This window comes from Carlito syrichta, unplaced genomic scaffold (assembly GCF_000164805.1).
Source record: "Carlito syrichta isolate Samal-C Ts95f unplaced genomic scaffold, Tarsius_syrichta-2.0.1 Scaffold316060, whole genome shotgun sequence".
Taxonomy (NCBI): Eukaryota; Metazoa; Chordata; class Mammalia; order Primates; family Tarsiidae; genus Carlito; species Carlito syrichta.
In genome coordinates, this window is record NW_007260156.1 from 455,856 (window position 1) to 476,815 (window position 20,960).

General features: G+C 38.4%; 1 protein-coding gene across 4 annotated transcripts in view; it reads right to left on the minus strand.

Annotated features, from left to right (window-relative positions):
- Nucleotides 1-3,671: 3,671 nt before the first annotated feature.
- The window catches only part of TCF12 (transcription factor 12), a 402,148-nt gene continuing 384,859 nt past the window's right edge, over nt 3,672-20,960 (minus strand). For 3 of the 4 annotated variants that reach the window (XM_008073759.2, XM_021706851.1, XM_021706850.1), the window contains 3 exons: nt 13,965-14,197; nt 9,788-9,941; nt 3,672-6,035 (listed from right to left, as the gene is read on the minus strand). In XM_008073759.2, the coding sequence (XP_008071950.1) occupies nt 9,799-9,941; nt 13,965-14,197 (376 nt within the window). In that variant the 3' untranslated portion in view covers nt 3,672-6,035; nt 9,788-9,798. The remainder of the gene's footprint in view (nt 6,036-9,787; nt 9,942-13,964; nt 14,198-20,960) is intronic. The other variant, XM_008073760.2, reaches the window with a different exon arrangement.

Consider the following 20,960-nt stretch of genomic DNA (forward strand, 5'->3'; position numbering starts at 1 on the left):
GGTGAGAAACCCTCGAGCTGAGGGCACTCATAGGGCAACACCCCCAAGCGATGAGGATCTTGTGGGCTTCCCAAGCCAGCTGGCCACAAAGTAGTTGAGGACAGTCCATTGGCCCAGAAGTCAAGGAGTATCACTGAGTTCTGTGATGAACACCAGAATACAGTTGGCCCTTCTTATCCGCAGGTCCTGCATCTACAGATTCTACCAACAATGAATTGAAAATGCTGGAAGGAAACTCAAATACAATAATGAAAATAGTACAAATGAAAAATCAGTAGCCTGGCGCGGTAGCTCACACCTGTAATCTCAGCACTTTGGGAGGCAGTGGCAAGAGGGTTGCCTGACTCCAAGGATTCAAGAACAGCCCGGGCAACTTGGCAAGACCTCTTCTCCACAATAAATAAAAAAATTAGTTGGATGTGGTATGCCCCTGTGGTTCTAGCTACTGGGAAAGCTGAGGCAGAAGGATCACCTGAGCTCAGCAGGTTGAAGCTGTGGTGGCTGCGAGTGTGCCACTGCACTCTAGTCTGGGCAAGAGTGAGACTCTTACTAAAAAAAATAAATAAATAAAGAAAAGAAAAAAGGTACTATTTACACTGTATTGGATATTCTATGTAATCCAGAGATGATTTAAAGTACACAGAAGGATGTGTGTATACTACATGCAAATACACCATTTTATAGAAGAGACTTGAGTGTCCACATATTTTGATATCCTCAGGGAGTCCTGGAACAAACCTCCACAGATACCAAGGAATGACCATACTAAATACAGCATCTTAGGGGCTCAAACCCAGATTACATCTTCTCACAACGGAGCCAGTGAAGGAGGAGGAACAGGATAAATCCATCCAGATAGCATGTGTAGGTTTACGTGACTGCGGAATGCCAAGGGAAAGAAAACTGAAACTTCTGGAACACTCATTAACCCATTGAGGTCAGTTACAGCCCAGTGGCTCAAAACACCTATGGTTTTATTTTGCCAGTTTTGTAGAAAGTAGACAAAGTGCTATGGAGGTCACGAGGTTTCTCTTCGAGGATAACTTGTTGGTGAAGTGCAGTTAGCTGTCAGCCTCCAACTGCTGCACTTTTGCTGTAGTGTTCAGACTCAGTCAATGTCTGACTACAACAGGGCATTGCTAACTTTTCATTTCTGCTCCACACAAGACTTCTTAATGGGCAATCTTTTTTTGTGTGTGTGAGTTGAGCCTCACTCCGTCGCTCAGGCTGGAGTGCAGTGGCACACTCATGGCCACCCCAGCGTTGACCTGCTGGGCTATGGCGATCCTTCTGCCTCAGCCTTCCAAGTAGCTGGAACCACAGGAGTGCCCTACCACACCTGGCTCATTTTTGATTTATTGTAGGGACAAAGCCCCGCCAAGTTACCTGGGCTGGTCTCGAACCCGCGGGCTCAGGCAATCCACTCACTTTGGCCTCCCAAAAGTGCTGGGATTACAGGCTGAGCCACCGAGCCCGGCCATTTTTTTTTTTTTTAAGCAGAATTTTTTGAGAGGACAGAAAACCTCCCACAGTGGGAGGGGATCCAAGGGAGTTGCCCTTTGGGCAATCTTTATTCTGGAACACTTCACTGGCAGTCTGAAGCTCTCTCTACCAAATCCCCACACCCATTCTTTTACAGGTATCAGAACTGCATCATGGTCTGAAGGCCATTCCTGGCTACTCCTGATTTGTCTCCCATTTTCCTCAGATAATCCCTCCAATAAATCTTCTTCACTTTTAATTCCTGGTTGGCATTTGCTTCCTGAGAATCCAAACTAACATAGGTGTCAACCCACACAGTATGAGTGGGCACACTCTTCTCAAACAGGAAGGTTAAAAAACAATCCTCAGCAGGGCGTGGTAGCTCAAGCCTGTAATCCCAACACTTTGGGAGGTCTAGACGAGGGACCCTGGGTCCAAGGGTTTGAGAACAGCCTGAGCATCTTAGCGAGACCTCACCTCTACAATAAGTCAAAAAACAAGTTAACCGGATGTGGTAGCTCGTGCCTTCAGTTCTGGCTACTTGGAAGGCTGAGGTGGAAGGATTGCCAGAGCCCAGCAAGTCCATCCTGGGGAGTGGCCGTGAGTGTGCTACTGCACTCCCGCCTGGGCCAGGAAGTGAGACTCCAACTCAAAACAACAAAAAATCCTCTTAAAACATAGCCATGGGAGGGCAGTGAAAAGAAATACAATGTTTCATCGGATGGCCATAAAAGAATGTACACTTCTGCAAAGACAGACTGACATCTTCTGGGGGTTTATTTTACCATTTACCAAAGACAGGATGGCTGAAGAGGAATCATCCTGGGAGTTGGTTATAATACTATTTATTTAAAAAATATTTATCATTTATTAAGTACTCATTATGTGACAGGAACCATGATAAGAGCTTTCCATACATTGTTTCATTCAATACTTACACAATTCTAATATGTGTCTCCATTTTTCAGATATGGGAATGAAGTTAATTAGATGTTGAGCTTGGATTTGAATCAAGGACTGTTTGATGCCAAGGTTAACATTCTTGGACCTTACACACACGCGCGCGCACACACACGCACCATGTGGTGTATATTTAAAATTTGCATTTCCAAGGAAGAAAAAAAATATACGAAGTAAAAGAGAGAAAACATGAAAGAAAACAAATATGGAGAAAAATAAAGCCAATGAATAGAATCAGCCTAGAAATATGTGAAGAGAAAGGAGGCAAAGTAAAGGCAGGGAGGTTTTGTTGGAAAAGTTTTAAGTGTCTTGATCTGTTACTAATTATGTGTTCTTAGAGATACAACCTCTCTGGGTCTCAGTTTTTATAGATCTATTAATGAGATGATTGACTAGATGGTCTCTAGATTTTATTTCAGCTTTAACATTATATATTTTCTTCTCAGATTAAGCTTTTTATCTATTCATTTTTATAAAATCAAATTTAAAAGTTTAATAGTTTTCACTAAATCCCAAGAAGTAAAATTGTTAGGCCCCCAATGTGAACAATGAATTTCATAATTCACCAAGAGAAGCAATTTGCCAGGATCCCAAGAGTTTGTGATAACGCCCACAGGATTCTCATGCACAGACTCTACAAAAAAGTCACTGTTTGTCTCAGGTTCTTGCTTGACATGAAGTCCTCATAGATATTTACCAGGACTTTTTTTGTGGTGGTAAAAACTGGGATGAAAGCAAAACTTTTAATCTTTTAACCTTTAAACAGTAAATAATACCATGAGCTACTTTGTGTGTGTGTGTGTGTGTGTGTGTGTGTGTGTGTGTGAGAGAGAGAGAGAGAGAGAGAGAGAGAGAAAGAAGAGACAAAAAAATGTGGAGTGTTTTTGAATAACCTAAAAAGTTGTACTTGATTTTTTCCATCTTCTTCATTTCTCTCTAGATCTGCAAATGAGAATTTCTTTAATTACTAACTGCTGTTTGGTCCACTTTCAGGAAACAGTGAAAAGGCTACGATCAGTAGAGAGGGCAAGAGGAGAGATGCACCCCTTGAGAAGCTACAGACTAACTAACCAACTTACTTCTACAAGCCGTATTCTGTCCTGAAGAGTTTCCCAGATAGTGTGAACAAAACAGATATATAAAGTAGTGTGAACATTTCTGGGAGGAATGGGATGGAGAAAACAAAATACATTATTCTTTGAGAAAGAGAAATGTAAAAAACTCACTAGTTTACTATGTTAAAAAAAAAAGATGGCACATTTATTGCTACATAAATGTTATATACATATTGTGTTTTCTGTTACAGTGACAGAAAAAAATTTGAACTTCTTGCTGCTGGTTGAAAAGGTTTATCAATAATACCTTGAATTTGACACAGGATACAAATCTGCAGTAATCCAACAATGGAAATTGGAGAACAAGATGAGAAGCAATTCATCTCCGACAATTAGCTCTTACAATACTCCATAGGTACTACACGGTATGCTAGAATTCTACTATGGTTTTAAAATGCTATTGTAAATTTCTGATATTAATGAATAGGTTATGGTAAATAACCCTACATTTTTACTACCTAATATAATAAAATAAAGTAAGAAACTTTTTACTGAAAACTTTTTGATTTCAAAAATCTAGAAAGAGTAATATTTAGAATTCAAGAAATTTTCTTACAAGATTATTGTATAAAAGACTAGCTACAGTGAAAAATAAGCCAAATGTTTTTTTCTTTCTATTTTATGAAGGAAAGCTTCTGGGCATACTGCAAAGTCTAATATAGCGAAAAAGACAACAAGCTCCGAAGAAAAAAGGCCAGGCAGTGGCATATGTTCACTCACACATCATAAGCAACAACTTCTGTTTAGCTGATTAACATGAAATGAAGAACAAGGCCACAGATAGAATCTGATGTAATTGGAGAATATATGCAAATTAAAGTAACCAAAAAGTTCACTAAGTTCACAAATGACTGATTTGTTAAGGATCATCCTGCTTGGAGGATCAGAAGTTTTATCTTGTTTTTGTTCTTTCAAATTAACAAATTTTTAAGTCACATAGTGATTTGGGTCCTTTTGTGTGTTGATTGCCATTGTTGATATTGGCTATAAGGAATTATTAAGCCAAGATAACCTTGTTTAGCATATTTTTCTCTCCCAGGGTTGTTGTGGTGGAAGACAGATTTTATGGAAGTTCAAAGCGATTACTATGTCTTAAAAAACAACTCCTAAGGATTAGAGACAGAGGGTGCCTTAATGCACAGTATTAAGATGGACTGACAAGTACTGGTTTAATGCTAATCTGGCTCATCATTTTGGGACAGGGACAGATGGTTTGCTGTTGATTAAATCACCCACTGAATTCCTCCTCTTTGACCAGCCATCCAAATGACAGGGAAATAAAGGCTATAGGATAAGGAAACATGGGTGACCATTGCTCTTGTATTCCATTAGGTAATTAGCCTCAGAGTGGTGTGTTCATTTATCACACTACCTGCCTTGGTGACTACTGGGTTTTGTATGTTCACCATAATCACAGCCTGAAAAAATCGTCTTTGTATTTTAAATGTATTTTGTGCTTACTTACAGCTAACACTTTACAAGTACTATATGTAGTACTCACTGCTTGGAAAACAAAGCAATTTCTAAAAAGTAGATTCTTCCTTTGTAATTTACACTTCTTGCTATTACAAGCTTTACTATGGTACCTAGAAGCTTGAACAGTCTTGGTTATTATTAGAAATAAAGCAATGTTTATTTGGGGGAAAACGTAGGGAACAAAATTTCCCCTTTTACAATCTCAGCTAGGCTATGGTCACAGATAGTCACTGTTTATCATTGTAAGGTAAATGTGCAAAGCACACAGGGCTGCACGGAGGATTATCGACTGTGACCATAAACTATTTGGATTCAGAGATCAAATATAACACCTACAAAGAGAAAATAAACATGAATGAAAAAATGAGAGTGAGAGAAATGCTATACCAAGTAATATTTTCCTATTTCACGGAAAACACTATTCATATGGCAAAAGGATAGGAGAGGGCAACAAAAGACTTTTTCCCTTCCTTTTTAAGACACTAATAGGTATGCCGGGAATGCTAAGGGCCGATGGTTGTCACTGCTTTGTTCTCTGCATGTGAACAGCTTTAACGAATGCTGGCATCAGCTGAGTGTAGATCAGCTTTCCACATTTAACTTTTTCCCTTTATATGTAGACCTTACAGTTCCATAACAATAAATAAAATTTGTAGTTACAATGCATTTGTCAATTCAGTTTAGGCACAAGGCAACTCCCACAGTGAGTGGAGAGATCGAGACAGTCTCTGATTGTGCAGAAGCGAAACACTGCTTGCAACAAAATGATATGTTGCAAACATCTCATGGGCTGATGTTCTATCTGATGAGCTTCCTATCTTCACTTCTGATGGAAGTGTTGACCAGTTGCTTTGATCGTAGAATTATGTTTGAGTTTCTTGCTTCAAGTGTTTTGTTTTTTTCTTCTCCTTCCTGTCAGGTTTGTGTCTTCAGTTAATCTGAGTTGTCCAAGTCCTTATGAGGAGAGGTCACCTTCTATCTAGCCTATTGATAACTCTGGAACTGTGGCAGGAAGAGCCAAGGAAGAGAACAGGACCAGTTAATACATAATTGTTAAGAATAAACACTCCTTCCATTAAACCAAATTGATTTCCCTCATCTATTCCCATATTTGCACTACATTTACTGTCTGTTAAGTGCCTTATAAATTATCTTTCTCCTTTTTAAGGTATAATTGAAATGGCTTTACTTGGTGTGTACAGTAAGATTTTTAAAGGCGATCAAGTGACTAGAGAATCACAAGCTATAGGATTATACGACAGCTGTGGCAATTATACAAATCTTAGGTTTAGCAACACTCAAGTTGGCAATACATGAACTCTGAGGTACTATTCAACCATTCCTCAGTTGTAAGACACTGTTAAAGCACTCATTTACTGCTCCATCCAGTCAACCACACTGTGTCAACATCTGTCCCCTCTAAACTGAAAGTGTCTGAAGTCAGGAACTACTTTGTATTCATTTTCATATTGGCTGCAGTTCCTGGTCCATAGTAGGTTCTCAATGTCTGTTTAATGAATTTACTGAGAAAATTTTATTCTATTACTACAAATTCTATACATACTTATGTTCCTAATATACATATAATAGTAACTCTGAAACTTTCCATTTTAATTTTTTTTTTTGACTAAGAGTCTCACTCTGTTGCCCAGGCTGGAGTGCAGTGGCATGCTCACAGCCACCCCAGCGTCAACCTGCTCGGCTCAGGCGATCTGACTGCCTCAGCCTTTTATGTAGCTAGAACTACAGGGGTGTGCTACCACTCCCAGCTAATTTTTTGATATACTGTAGAGACGAGGTCTCACCAAGTTGCCCAGGCTGGTCTCCAACCCCTGGACTCAGGCAGTCCTCTCGCCCTGGCCTCCCAAAGTGCTGGGATTACAATCTTGAGCCACCGTGCCTGGCCTTAATCATTTTTTTTTTCAGATGGAGTGTCACTCTGTCACCCAGGCTGGAGTGCAGTAGCATGCTCACGGCCACCCCAGTGTTGACCTGCTGGGCTCAGGTGATCTTTCCACCTCAGCCTTCCAAGTATCTGGAACTACAGGTGCGCACTACTGTACCCAGCTAATCTTTTGATTTATTGTAGAGACGAGTCTTGCCAAGTTCCCCAGGGTGTTCTTGAACCCGTGGGCTCTGGCAATCCCCTCACCTTGGCCTCCCAAAGTGCTGGTATTAACAGCCTTGAGCCACTGTGCCTGGCCCTTAATCATTTTTAATAGAAATAGTTTTAGAAAGAATCATACCTTTCACTTCTTTATTAAACAATAACTATAGTATTGTTTAATAATAGAGTGATGCTCTCAGGGATGGAAAACCTTACTAAGGAGTTCAAAGCTATTTGACCTTAGATCACATAGTGGCAAATTCTTATACTTTGATAACCAGTCATTCTGTGGTCGTTGCTTAGTCATTTTGATTCTAGTAGCAGTTTTCCTGTTGACCCATCTCTTGCTGCTTTTTTGAGTCAGGGTCTCACTCTATTGCCCAGCCTAGAGTGCCATGGCATGATCACAGCTCACAGCAGCCTTGACCTCCTGGGCTCAGGCTATCCTGCTTTGGCCTCCTGAGTAGCTGGCACTGTAGGCATGCACCACTATTCTCGGCTAATTAAAAAAAAAATTAATAAGACAAGGTCTTATTATGTTGCGCAGGCTGGTACCAAACTATTCTCCCATCTCGGCCACCCAAAGTGGTGGGGTTATAGGCATGAGCCATCATGCCCAGCCTCTTACTGCTTTTACAGTTCTATAAAGAACTGAAGGTTATCAGGTGAAATCAGATAACCACCTTTATGAAATTAGCAACATTAACACATATTCTAAGATGTGCTAAACACTAGCCTAAAAAAAACTATGGAACAAAGTACATTCATTACATATCTCATTATCTCAAAGCCCTTTAAAACTGAGGAAAAAAAAGTCTTGATTCTTTTTTGATAGATTCCACATCATAAAAGAGATAAGAGTAGATATGAAAGCATTATCAGATACAGAAGCAGTAAAAACATAGGAAGTAAACATGAATAGACCAGAGATGTGAGGTAGAGAGTGGAAGGAGAAAGAGCTAGAGAGACTGAGAAGAGGAAATGGGTACAACACACTAGAAAAAGACACAGGTTCTGAGATAAGTGTGAGAACTGAATATCAGGTGCTCTTTTTCATAGCTTGGTGGTTATCTGGGACCTGAGTATGAGAAGTTAACTCTCTTTACCCTTCTTTGAAACAATCTATCAACTTAGAAAGTTCCTTTTGCTCTAAGAAATAGTGATATCTTTTTATTTTAAAACTTCAAAGTTTATTTTTTCAACAAAAATACTTATTTTTTCACGGTAATTTATATTTTCCACAGAACATGAAACAATGGTTTGGGTTTTAGAGGATCTATAAATTAACTAACTCTTGCCCAAAGTCTCTTTGATAGACTGCTGAGTATTTTTTGTGAGGAAAGTAGTTTGGAATTTTCTCCAGTGTGCTAATGTTACAATTATAATTGACATAAAATAATTACATTAACTGTTCCTCCCTTTTCCCCAAATGAAATCTTCAGTTGTGGTCTATTTTGATCTTAGGAGGGATATATCTAATGGTGGTGTAGAACAAAATCACTAAGGAAAAGATGAGTTATTGATTAATGTTTGTAGTTTTCTAAATTTCAGACTTTCAGCCCAAAATGGGATAGCCACAAAGCTGAACAAATGAAAGTGCACTTGACATTTCTTCTGCTCTGCACATTCCATCTAGCACCTTTACTTACTACTTTTAATTTGTTGATGAAATTGGGAAAAGAACTGTACACTAAAGGCAGATGATTAAAATGAAGTTACCTGTTCTAGTCCTAATCCATGCTGCTAATACAAATGCTACTGCCCCAAAGACTTAATTACAGCCTATACTAATGTCATCAACCTAAATATTAACTTTACAACTTAGATTACAATATATAATAGTGACTATATGGTATATATTATGTATTGTATATATAATGGCATAATATATAATAGTGAATGTATACAGTAAAGCAAGTATGATCCAAATTATCTACTACTTCCTGGACAATAACTGCATATTACTTTTACCACTTTATTAAGAAAAAAAATCACAAGATGAATTGTGTTTAGTCTATAAAGAAGACAAAAAGAATCGTTTTTCGACAAATAAAATTCCAGCAGGGAGAAGGGTATTCTGGCTTTACATATATAACACTTTCACATTCATCAATAGATTCTAGAGGGGGCTAACTGATGTGCTTACAAGGGAGGAGGAAGTTACATATTACAAACTGGCATTACTGATCCAAATGGAAGCAAGCAATAACTCTTTCACATATAAAGGCTTCATTACAGTGAAGAGCTAGTGAGCAGAAAACTAGTTGATAATATAGTCAAGTTTTCTGAAAAAAGGAATGAGGAGCATGAGTGGTAGCAAAAGTATTTTCTGATAGATGAGTCATTGCACTGTTTTCTTCTTGGATCAGAAAGATATTTGTATGAGAGCAAGAGTACACATGATTCAGAACAGAAGAGCCAAGATCACAGGATACTCTCATACTTTGAAGAAAAAAGTAATTTGGATGAAATGACAGTGGCTCTCTAAGTCTGATTACACAACAGAAAGTCAAACTATTGTATTCCAAATCATATGACCTTTACAATGACTAGTGCTCATCAGAAAATTCTGGTTAAAGGTTCCAAACCAGTTAAAGATAAATCTTAAGGTGATTTTTTTACACTTTCTTCTCAAATCCATACTTACCTGGCTGATGTTTACATATGACCCATAGGGTTGGTAGTTTCACTAAGCCCAGGATGGGTTCCTGGTAGTGTGGTTGGTGGCTCTGCCGATACGGCAGAAACTTTTTCTTCTTCCCTTCTCTTAAGGCAGGCTGCTTTGGGGTTGAGGTTCCTCTCTAAAACAGGAGGAAAATTTTTAAATCATTATGGTCATAAGTTATGAATCAGGGACTGTTAGGTCTTAAGGTAAACAAATTGTTGTTATTTTTTCTTTCAGTGGGGATTACCGATCTCTGTGTAATTTTATTCCTATATTAAGTGCCAACACAAAGAGGCAACAATGATGTACTCACTCACATAAAACCTCAGCATTAAATGAACCTCCAGACGTACCAGGGGGAACCCCAAAAAGCCAGAATTTGTTCCTCCAGGACAAATGATCAACCAAAGTTTTTTTTGGAGGTTTTTTTTTTTTTTTTTTTTTTGAGTAGGAGTGTCACTCTGTCACCCAGACTAGAGTGCAGAGGCATGCTCACGGCTACCCCAGCATCAACCCGCTGCGATCCTTCCACCTCAGTCTTCCAAGTGGCTGGAACTACAGGCACGTGCTACCACGCCTGGTTAATTTTTGATTTATTGTAGAGAAGAGGTCTCGCCAAGTTGCCTGGGCTGGTCTTGAACCCGCGGGCTCAGGCAATCTACTCACCTTGGCCTCCCAAAGTGCTGGGATTACAGGCTGAGCCACTGAACCCGGCCATCTGGAAGTTTTGAGAAGGTTGTGTAACAATTTGGGAAGGAAACATTCCACTTGTAAATAGGTGACTAGTTCTTCCACCATGACAATGCACCTGACTGTGCTGCTCTGAGTGTTCAGCAGTTTTTGATTAAGAACATCATGACCCCCATGCCCCATCCTCCCTATTCACCCGATCTCACCCCGACCAACTTCTTTTTCTCCCCCCAATGAAGAAAGTTTTGCCGATGTGGAAGACATGAAACAAAAAGTGACAGAAGCACTAATGTCATCAAAATTGAGGCGTTCAGGCCGGGCGTGGTGGCTCAAGCCTGTAATCCCAGAACTTTGGGAGGCTGAGGTGAGAGGACCGCTTGAGCCCAAGGATTTGAGATCATCTCGGGCAACTTGGTGAGAATTCATCTCTACAATAAATGAAAAAATTAACTGGGCATGGTAGCATGCACCTGTAGTTCTGGCTACTTGTAAGGCTGAGGCAGAAGGATCGCTGGAAACCAGCAGGCCAATGCTGAAGCGGTTGTGAGCATGCCACTGTACTCCAGCCTGGGGTGATGAAGTGAGACTCCAACTCAAAAAAAAAGTATATGTGGAAGGTAAGTTTTGCATATCTGAAATATCTTTATTCTATTTTCAGTTTTTGATTAATTGTTTGCATAGGTATAGAATTCTAGGTTGAAGATTATTTTTGTCAAAATTTGGAAGGCACTGCTCTACTATGAACTCTAATTATATTTTGACTTTGTTTTTTTAAATCTGTGAACTGTTTAAATTTTGTCCCAGAAGCTTTAAGATATTATTTTTAACTAATGTGCTCTGAAATTTATAATGCTGTACTTTAGCTTCAGATTATTTTTTAATCATTACACTTAGCAAAGATGAAATCCTACCAATCTTGAGACATACATTCTTCAGTACTCAGAAATAAATAAGTAGTACCACTACTCTATTTTCTATCCTACATGCATTTTTTGCTTCTTTGTTTGCTACTGTCTGCTCTCATCTGTCTCTCTGGGTTAATATTGTTTTAATTTAATTCAGTGGGATTCAGGTAAGAGTGAAGTATTATCAGTGCATATGCTAAGTCATGCTTTCACGTTTGACCATCTCATTGCAACAGAATCTCTCTCCTAGGAATGAGGTTTGGAAATGTGTTTGAGAAAATAAAAGCTTCAGGTGATTCTGGGATCAGCCAGATTTGAGAACCACTGTCCTGTTTATTTTCCAACTTACTTGGAGAATGGAAAACTCAAAATCTAATAGTTCTAAATTTGTCCCTAAATTATTACAAGAACAGTGAACTGACTGAGCTGACCTGTGAAAGAATTTGAGAGGAGGAAATGTCTAACCACTAACTGAATCTTGAGTAAAGCTGAGAGTACAAACTTGAAGGAAATATGTGCTATCTGTCTGTTCAAACTCTAATCAGTCAAAGACTCCTTAGACAGAGTTTTCCAGAATTGGGTGAAAAAGTCAGTAACCATAGCAGTGACCAGAAATTTAGCAGGCAGCTAAATGAGTATAAACGTTAGCTCCTCTCTCTGATCCAGCTTTTCTGTTCCAGGTGCCTACACGGGACCACTGCAAAGTCCAATGTTAAAATGAGTAAGGTCCACTTGGGCATGGTACAGTTTATAACTTTTTTCAAACATACAAGAATTTTTCATTTGGATGGGTCTGTAGGTATTTCTGCTCTTAAAAAAAAGTTTTTAAAAACACAAATAACTGTATTCTAGTTCTAATGTAATGAATGTGGGAGGAAAGATACTATATAGGAATAAATTCTGGCACCTTTCTTGATCAGACAGTAAAACTTTCACAGCCCAGGTAGAAGCAATGACTTTTACAATACATGGCTGAGTGGAGTCACAGTAGGAAATATCCTGGGCTGAAACGTAAGACGATAGATGCACTTGAACCACTGAACACAGGTGCCTTGTTGCCCTTCAGAGTGAAACAAAGGGTGTCAGGCATAACTCAAGGAAATAAAACCTATGGTAAAGTGACAGGTTATATCTGCAGGCTCAAGGAACCACTCACCACTCCTGCCACAGATGAGTGGGTAACAATCAGTCTCTTTATGAGTATCTCAAAGGAGTCTCTAACTTCTTGAAGATTAGGTTTCATTAACATTTATCCTCTATAGGTATTTCAAGAACCTTGGGACAAGAGGAGTAAGTGTCTGGTTTTAGCAGTAGGTTGGTTATACACAAAATAATCTATTCTTCATTCTTATTCATTAAATATATTGGAGGGAAGTGGATGGATGAATTAACTACTACTGTACGTTTTTCTTTAAATCTAAGTTCTCTAACTCCAGATTTTTCAGAAAGAGTATTCTTTCGGTAATTTATGCTAAGGGTTCATGGTTGTAGTTTTCAAGTATCTGCCCACTTTCTCTTTTTTTTTTTAACCTTCTTCAAATAAAATCTAACATAAACATCCAACAAAAAAGAATGATAGAGTTGCTCTCTTAGAAGAGAGTTTAGTGTTTGGGTCTAGAACCCATCGTCACATCTTTGAATTTCTTGCAAAAAGGCTTAGGATAAAGCATTCATAACTTTGGTTAAGGAGATACATATTTACAAGCAAAAATGCAAGCTTGATGGGAGAACCTCTCAAGGGAAGGAAGCATCTATTATTGATAATCCAGGATCTAGGGCATAGCTGGTTGGGGCAGAAGAAGTATGCAATAAATGCATGTTCAACACATGAAGCTTCAAAGCTTCTTCTAGATTCCAACAAAAATCATGAAACAGGGGAGTTCCCCGAGTCAGCAGTGGGTGAGCCTGTATATAGAAAGAAAGTTTCTCTTCCAAGTCTCAGATTTTGCCACAGCACTTTTAAACCACACTTTTGCCCTTTAAGGACACATAGGCATGCTAATGCATGTATATCCAAAAAAAATTTGTAGCAATTCTCATCTGGGATCCACAAAGAAGTCCCAAAACCTCATCGACATGGGTGTAAAGGACATTCATATCAAGTAAAGCCAGAAGTCTTGACTAGGACAGCCTATTAATCAGCAGGGTATAATAGATGCCGCAGGATAAAGCAGGCAAGAAAATGAGTACGGTGAAGTATGGAAGACAGGAAGGAGCCTGGAGGAAAGAAGGTCTAGGCAGGTAAATTCAACAGTGTGAGATTGGAGGCAACAAGAGCCAAGGGGCACAAAGCCCTACTGCTGAGTAGCAGGCAGAGGCTGTTTATTCTATGTTTTGTTTCATAGAATTACTCTCTACTGGTTTGTGGAAAGCACTGAGCCTACAGATATTGACCAATACAGTGAGACAGGGTGAGAATTACAGGGAAAAAGTTGATCCTAATGATATAGCAGCAGAAGTACCTGGAGAAATTACAAACCTCCCTAAACAGAAGAGCAGCTGTGAACAGCAAAGTCTGACAACCTGAGGCAGAACAGTTATTTATCTCTGCTGAACCTACTTACCTCTGACTTGCTGTTCTAGACTAAGGATGACTGCCACGGCCTGATGAAGAATAAGGAGTTTTGTTTGTGGTTTTTCACTCTTCAAATGAAGCTGACACATTCGGCCAAGCTCTTTGAATGCCTCATTAATATCCCGCACACGTAAGCGTTCTCTGGCATTGTTAGCCATCCGCCTCTCCTTCTCCCTTTCTATCTTTTGTTCTGGGTTCAAATCCTCATCTTCATTAGTACTGCTAGAAAACAAAGTAACAATGTCTATTAGGTTCCCTACAGAGTAAGATGCTGATTGTGCAAAATTATAAAGATGAAAATGAGAACTTCCGATAAATCTTACCAAGCGGGCTGGGTGCTGTGGCTCAAGCTAATAATCCCAGCACTTTAGGAGGCCAAGGAGAGAGGACTGCCTGAGCCCATGGGTTCAGACCAGCCTGGGCAATTTGGCGAGATCTCATCTCTATACTAAACCAAAAAATTAGCTGGGCATCATGGTGCGTGTCTGTAGTTCTGGCTATTTGGAAGGCTGAGGAGGAAGGATCGCCTGAGGTGATGGAGACAGACTCCAACGCAAAAAAAAAAAAAAAAAAAAAATCTTACCAAGCAGTATCAATAGCTGCACTTAACATGGATGATTGTGTATTTCTTTCCAGTCTTTCTTCAATGCACATATATAGTTGTATGGCTGAAATTATACTACATACATTTTAAAAATTTTTTAGTCAGAGTCTCACTCTGATGCCCAGGCTGAAGTACAGTGGCAAAATCACGGTTCACCACAGACTTGATCTCCTGGGTTCAGGTGACACTTCTGCCTCAGCCTCCCAAGTATCTGGAACTAAGGCTCATGCCACTATGGCTAATTTTATTTTTTTGTAGCCTTGCTATGTTGCCTAAGCTGGTCTTCAATTTCTGGGCTCAAACAATCCTTCTGCCTCAGCCTCCTAAAGTGCTGGAATTACAGGCATGAGCCACCATACCCAGCCAACATACATTTTCAAATGCATTTTTCATTGCACATTATGGCATAAAGACTTCTCCATACTAGTGAAACTCTTCATACATATAATATCAACAACTACATAATATTCTAGCACCTTGCTATAAAAAATGTGATCCACAAAAATCAGCAGCATCAGTATTACTGGGGGAGCTTGCTAAAAACAGAATTCAGATTCTACCTTCTGGATCACAAGCGGCATTTTTGCAAGATACCCAACTGATTCATATGCACATTGAAGTTTGAAAACATTGTCTTAGTATATAAATATATAATAATTTGCTCAACCTATGCTTATAAATATATTCTGGCAGTTATCTGGTGAGAAGGAGAAAACTTAAGACATATTGGGGGAAGTATGTCAGACAATGGCTATTTTTGTCCTAGAGACAGATATCATCATCAGTGGTGATGATTATAAAACATGGGAGAACTGGAACAATTCTTTGGAAGGACAAATTGGCAAAATGAATCCAAAGCCTGAAAATGTTCATTACCTTTTGATTGGCAATTCCAACTTTAGAAATTTATCCTAAAGATATAATTAGAGATGTTCATAGAAATTTATGTAGAGGGTGTTGATCCCAGAATTATTTACATTAGCAGTAAATTAGAACACAGTAATGGAGATGGGTAAATACATAACAGTATATTCAAGCAATGGACTACTATGTAGCCTCTAAAAATCAAGCTGCAGATTATGCTAAATAAAAAAGTCAGCCATGAAAGACCACATACTATGGGGTTCCATTTACATGAACTTCTAGAAAGACAAAAATATGGTAAAAAAGCAGTACAATGGCCGATGACAACGGGGGTGGGGGAAGGAGACTACACAGAGATATAAGAACATTTTTGGAGGTGGTGAAAATATTTCACATTATGAATATGATGGTGCTTATATGACTTTTACATTTGTCAAAAGGATAAAATATATACCTTTCTATATATATATAAATGTACACATCTGTCAAAGGACAAAAAGTGTACATTTAAAATTGGTGAATTATATCACTAGATGTGAATTAAACCTCAATAAAGCTGACCCCAAACACAAATACAAGATATTATAGAAAATACTACAGACAGGTGAAAATGGTAAAAATACACTATTAAATAAAAAGTTGAAATTATAAAACTTATGTTCAGTTTAATTCCAATTTAAAATGTATCTATGGAAAAGGAGATATTCTTTAAAATATAAACAGTGGTTAATTCTGAATAGTGACGTTTCCTGTGATTTTTCTGTGTGCTTCTCTGTATTTTTCAGAAATAGACTACATAATCAGAAAAATAAAAACTGGGGGAGAGTTGCTTTGGAATAATGTTTACAAAGTCCTGTTTATGTTTCAGAAATTAAATTACTGAGCAGTTTCTCAGACTTGAAATAATGTGCAAAAAGAACGGACATTTTAGCCTCTTCTCTAATACTTAATGTATTCTGATAAAGAATAAGTACACAGTAGATTCTTACTAGCTGATCACTGATAATTACATAAATGCATCTTTTGACAACAGAGAATCACTGGATTTGACTTAAAAAGGCCTTTAAAGATGATTTAGCCAGGCATGGTGGTGCAGCCCTGTAATCTCAGCACTTTGAGAGGCAGAGGTGAGAGGACTAGCTGACTCCAGGGGTTCAAGACCCACCTGGGCAACATGGCAAGACCTTGTCTCTACAAAAAAATAAAATAAAATTAGCCGGGCGTGGTGGTGCATGCCTGTAGTTCCAGCTGCTGGGAAGGCTGAGGCAAAAGGATCACTTGAGCTCAGCAGATCAAGGCTGCGGTGGCCGTAAGCGTGCCACTGCACTCCAGCCTGGGCACAGAGTGAGACTACCCGGGGTGGGGGGAGAACGACAAGGAAAAAAAAAAACCCCACGATCATTTAGCCCAAAGGTATCCAAGTATGGCCATTCTTTACTATCTCCAGGTCTCTCTCCAGGAGAGACTATCATTCTAAGTGAACTAATACAGAAACAAAAAAAACTGGACACCTCATGCCTCATGTTCTCACTAATAAGTAGACCCTAAACAATGGACACTTGTACACAAAGGTAGAAAAAAAATACTGGGCACAGCTAAAGGAGGGAGGGAGGGGGAATAAAAGGAACATAACCACCCACTGGTTACCATGTCCACTACCCAGAGGGGAAAGAGGGCTTGCTAGAAGCCCAGACCTCACTTACCTGTATACATGTACCTATAACTCTAAAAAGTAATCTCCAGGAGCACTTAAAAAAATACAGCTTTCCAATATTACATGCATCCATCTATCTATCTATCTATCTATCTATCTATCTATCTATCTATCTATCTATCTATCTATCTATCTATCTATCTCCAATATAGTATGTACCAGAGATGCAGATTTTGTGAGTTTGAGTTAGGGCCCAGATACTTGCATATTTCTAAAATGTGCCAAGGTCTCTGCAGCAGGGTTGAGAATCACGCAAGACACAGAGAAATCAGTGACTTCCCCAGGATCACAAAGCTAATTAGTGGTGGTATAATGATGAGAAGCCAGGTCACTACTCCATGGAAGCAAACCTATACTATATACCTAAAATACTCTCTTAACAGTAAATATAGTACCTTTATTGAGTGCTTACTGTGTGCTAGACAGTGTGCAAAGGTTTTACATACATTGTTTTCAGGTTATTGTCACAGACTCCTGTAATAGAAAGTCTATTTTTAGAGAACAAGAAACTGAACTAAAAAATCTTTAATAACTTACCCAAGGTCACTTGGCAAGTATGTAATGGAACCATGATTCAAATCCAAGATAGCCACTTTGTCCAAAGGCTATGTCATTAACTTACTCATTATTATAAACTATTATTAACCTATTACACTGCTTCTCAATCTCTGATGACCTATAATATGGGTCAGTAAACCATGGTCCATGAGCTGGTCACCTGTTTTTGGTACTAAAATTTTACTGTAATGACCATGCACCATTTCTTTATATATTTTCTTTTTTTTTTGAGTTGGAGACTCTGTTGCCCAGACTGGAGTGCAGTGGCTGCTCCCGGCCACCGTAGCCTCGACCTACTGGGCTCCGGCAATCCTTCCGCCTCAGCCTTCCAAGTAGCCGGAATTACAGGCATGTGCTACCACGCCCGGCTGATTTTTTGATTTATTGAAGAGATGAGGTCTCGCTGCCCAGGTGGGTCTCGAACCCGCAGGCTCAGGCAATCCACTCATCTCAGCCTCCCAAAGGCACGGGATTACAGGCTGAGCCATCAAACCCGGCTTGTTTATATATTTTCTTTGGTTGCTTTTGTATTACAATGGCAGAGTTGAGCAGTTGTGACAGAGACTGTATGGCTAACTAAGCCTAAAATATTTATTATCTGATCCTTTATAGAGAAAGTTTGCTGATCCTTGACCTGTAAGATGAGAAGATGAATAAGGAAGATGCAAATTATTTCCTTTAAAGTTCTATTTGAATAACACAACTTTGAAATAATTAAGATGCCTCAGAGGAATGGTCTCTTGATTCTCTGACCCAGTTTTCACTGTCTCATGCCACTGAAAGTTGAGTATAACATATATTAGAACGAAAATACTAGGATCTCAACATTTTGTTTTTCCCAAGAGGAGTGGTTAGATGTTGAAAATAGCAATAATGTCAAAATACAAAAGGTTGTCTTTTAAGTACTCATATGTGAATGACAGAAAGGACCTTGCTGGTTCTTTTATTTATATCTACTTGCCATACTTATTGTAATCTCCTTTGTACCATAATTTAAAACAAAGAACAATGTCAATACACATAAAGATCTGTATGTGATACATGAGACCCCCCAAAACCCAGACTTTATTTATAAGAAACTGTGTATTTATTCTTACATGTTTAAACTTCAGTCACCATCAAAGAACTCTTCATTTAATGCATTACACCTATTGAGATGCTTTTCCATTGCTTAAAACAGTTTTTAACTCATCAGTTTTGATGCCTTTTAGTGCTTCTATTATTTTTTGTTTTACCTCTTCCACATTAGCAAAACATTTTCCTTTGTGGATTTTTTTCACCCAGGGAAACAAAAAAAATGACTCAGGGAACGACTGGCTGAATAGGGAGGGAGGGGCATGGGAGTCATGCTGTTTTTGGTCAAAAACTGCTTAACACTCAGCGTGGTGTGGGCAGGTGTATTGTCATGATGGAAGAACCAGTCATTTGTTTGCCACAGTGTGGGATGTTTCTTCCACAAATAGTGATGCAACTTTTCAAAACATCCAGATAAAAACTTTGGTTAGCTGTTTGATCTGGAGGAACGGATTCCGAGTGTACTATAAGAGGGCTCACCCTCCAAAAGATAATATTTTTATGAGTCCCTTTCCTATATATATTATTCATAAATGAATATATATACCATGAAATAGCATGCCACAAATATACTAAATCATGTAGTTTTAATGTTGAACTAGAAAAGAATTTTGAAGGAAGAATCTGGAAATCACTGCATACTAATGTACTATGTGTCTATATCCATACTTAAAAGAAAAATCAAGTCCAGTTTCTAGAAAGCTCCCTGACAACATTAGTCTGCCAGGGGTACTACTTTTTTTCATACTTTTCTTAGATATTGTTTAAATCAGGAGTCAGTATACTTTTACTATAAAGGGCCAGATGATAAATATTTTCAGTTTTATGGGCCATATGTTCTCTGTGGTAACTACTCAAGTCTGCCAGTGCAGAACAAAAACAGATGGAGGTAAAATGTAAATGAATGGGGTATGGTGGTATTCCAATACAACTTTACTTATAAAAACAGGCAGTGGGCTGGATTGGCCATGGCCGTAGTTTGAGGATCCTGGTTTAAATCATAGTATTACTATATTATTTAGCCCTTATATTAATATACAGTCATGTGCCATGTAAAGTCATTTTGGGCAACAAGGGACCTGCATATATGACAGTGGTCTCATAAGATTATAATGGTGTCTAAAAAATTCCTATTATCTAGTGATGTCATAGCTATGGTAAGGTTGTAGTGTAATACATTACTTACATGTTTGTGTTAATGCTGGTATAAACAAACCTATTGTGCTTCCAGATGTATAAAAGTATACAATTATGTACAGTATACAATACAGTAAGTCTTCACTTAACATCATCAATAAATTACTGGAAACTGCAACTTTCAGTGAAATGATATATAATGAAACCAATTTTATCAATGGCTAATCAATATAAATAAGAGTTAAATTCTTACTGCATATTTCTGGTCACAAAAATATCACCAAACTTCTAAATAAAGATTCAAAGCACATCTAATACTAAACATTAAAATAAATGTGAGCTATTTACATACTTAAGAAAGATTAATAAAAATAAGTAAGATTATTATTTACCCATTATTCCATTTCAGGCTTGTGGGTGGCCAGAGCCTACCCCAGCAGAGGTTGCTATTCCATCACAGGGCACACTCACACACACCTCTACACTCACTCATACTGGGATAACTTAAACATGCCAATTAACGTAATGTGTATGTCTTTCGGGGATAAGAGGAAACCAGACTACCTGGAAAAAAGCCACAATGGGAGACATGGAAAGAATGTGCAAACTCAACACAGAATCCATTTTTTTCCTCACCAACATTTAATGAAATGATGCTATTCAGGGACCTGTTACACTTGATAATAATAAATGTTATTGGTTTATGTATTTACTATACTGTACTATATTATTATCATTATTGTAGGCATGTACTCCTACTTATGAAAGAAAAATAATTTTAGAACAGCCTCAGGCAGGTCTTTCAGATGGTATTCCAAAAGAAGGCATTGCTATCATAGGAAATGACAGTTCTAAGTGTGTTACTGCCCAAGACTTTGAGTGGGACAAGATGTGGATGTGAAAAGACAGTGATACTGATGATCATGACCCTGTGTAGGCCTATGCTAATGAATTTGTGTCTTAATTTTTAACCCAAAAGTTTAAAAAGTAAAAAAAATTAAAAATAGAAAAATTTTACAGAATAAGGATTTAAG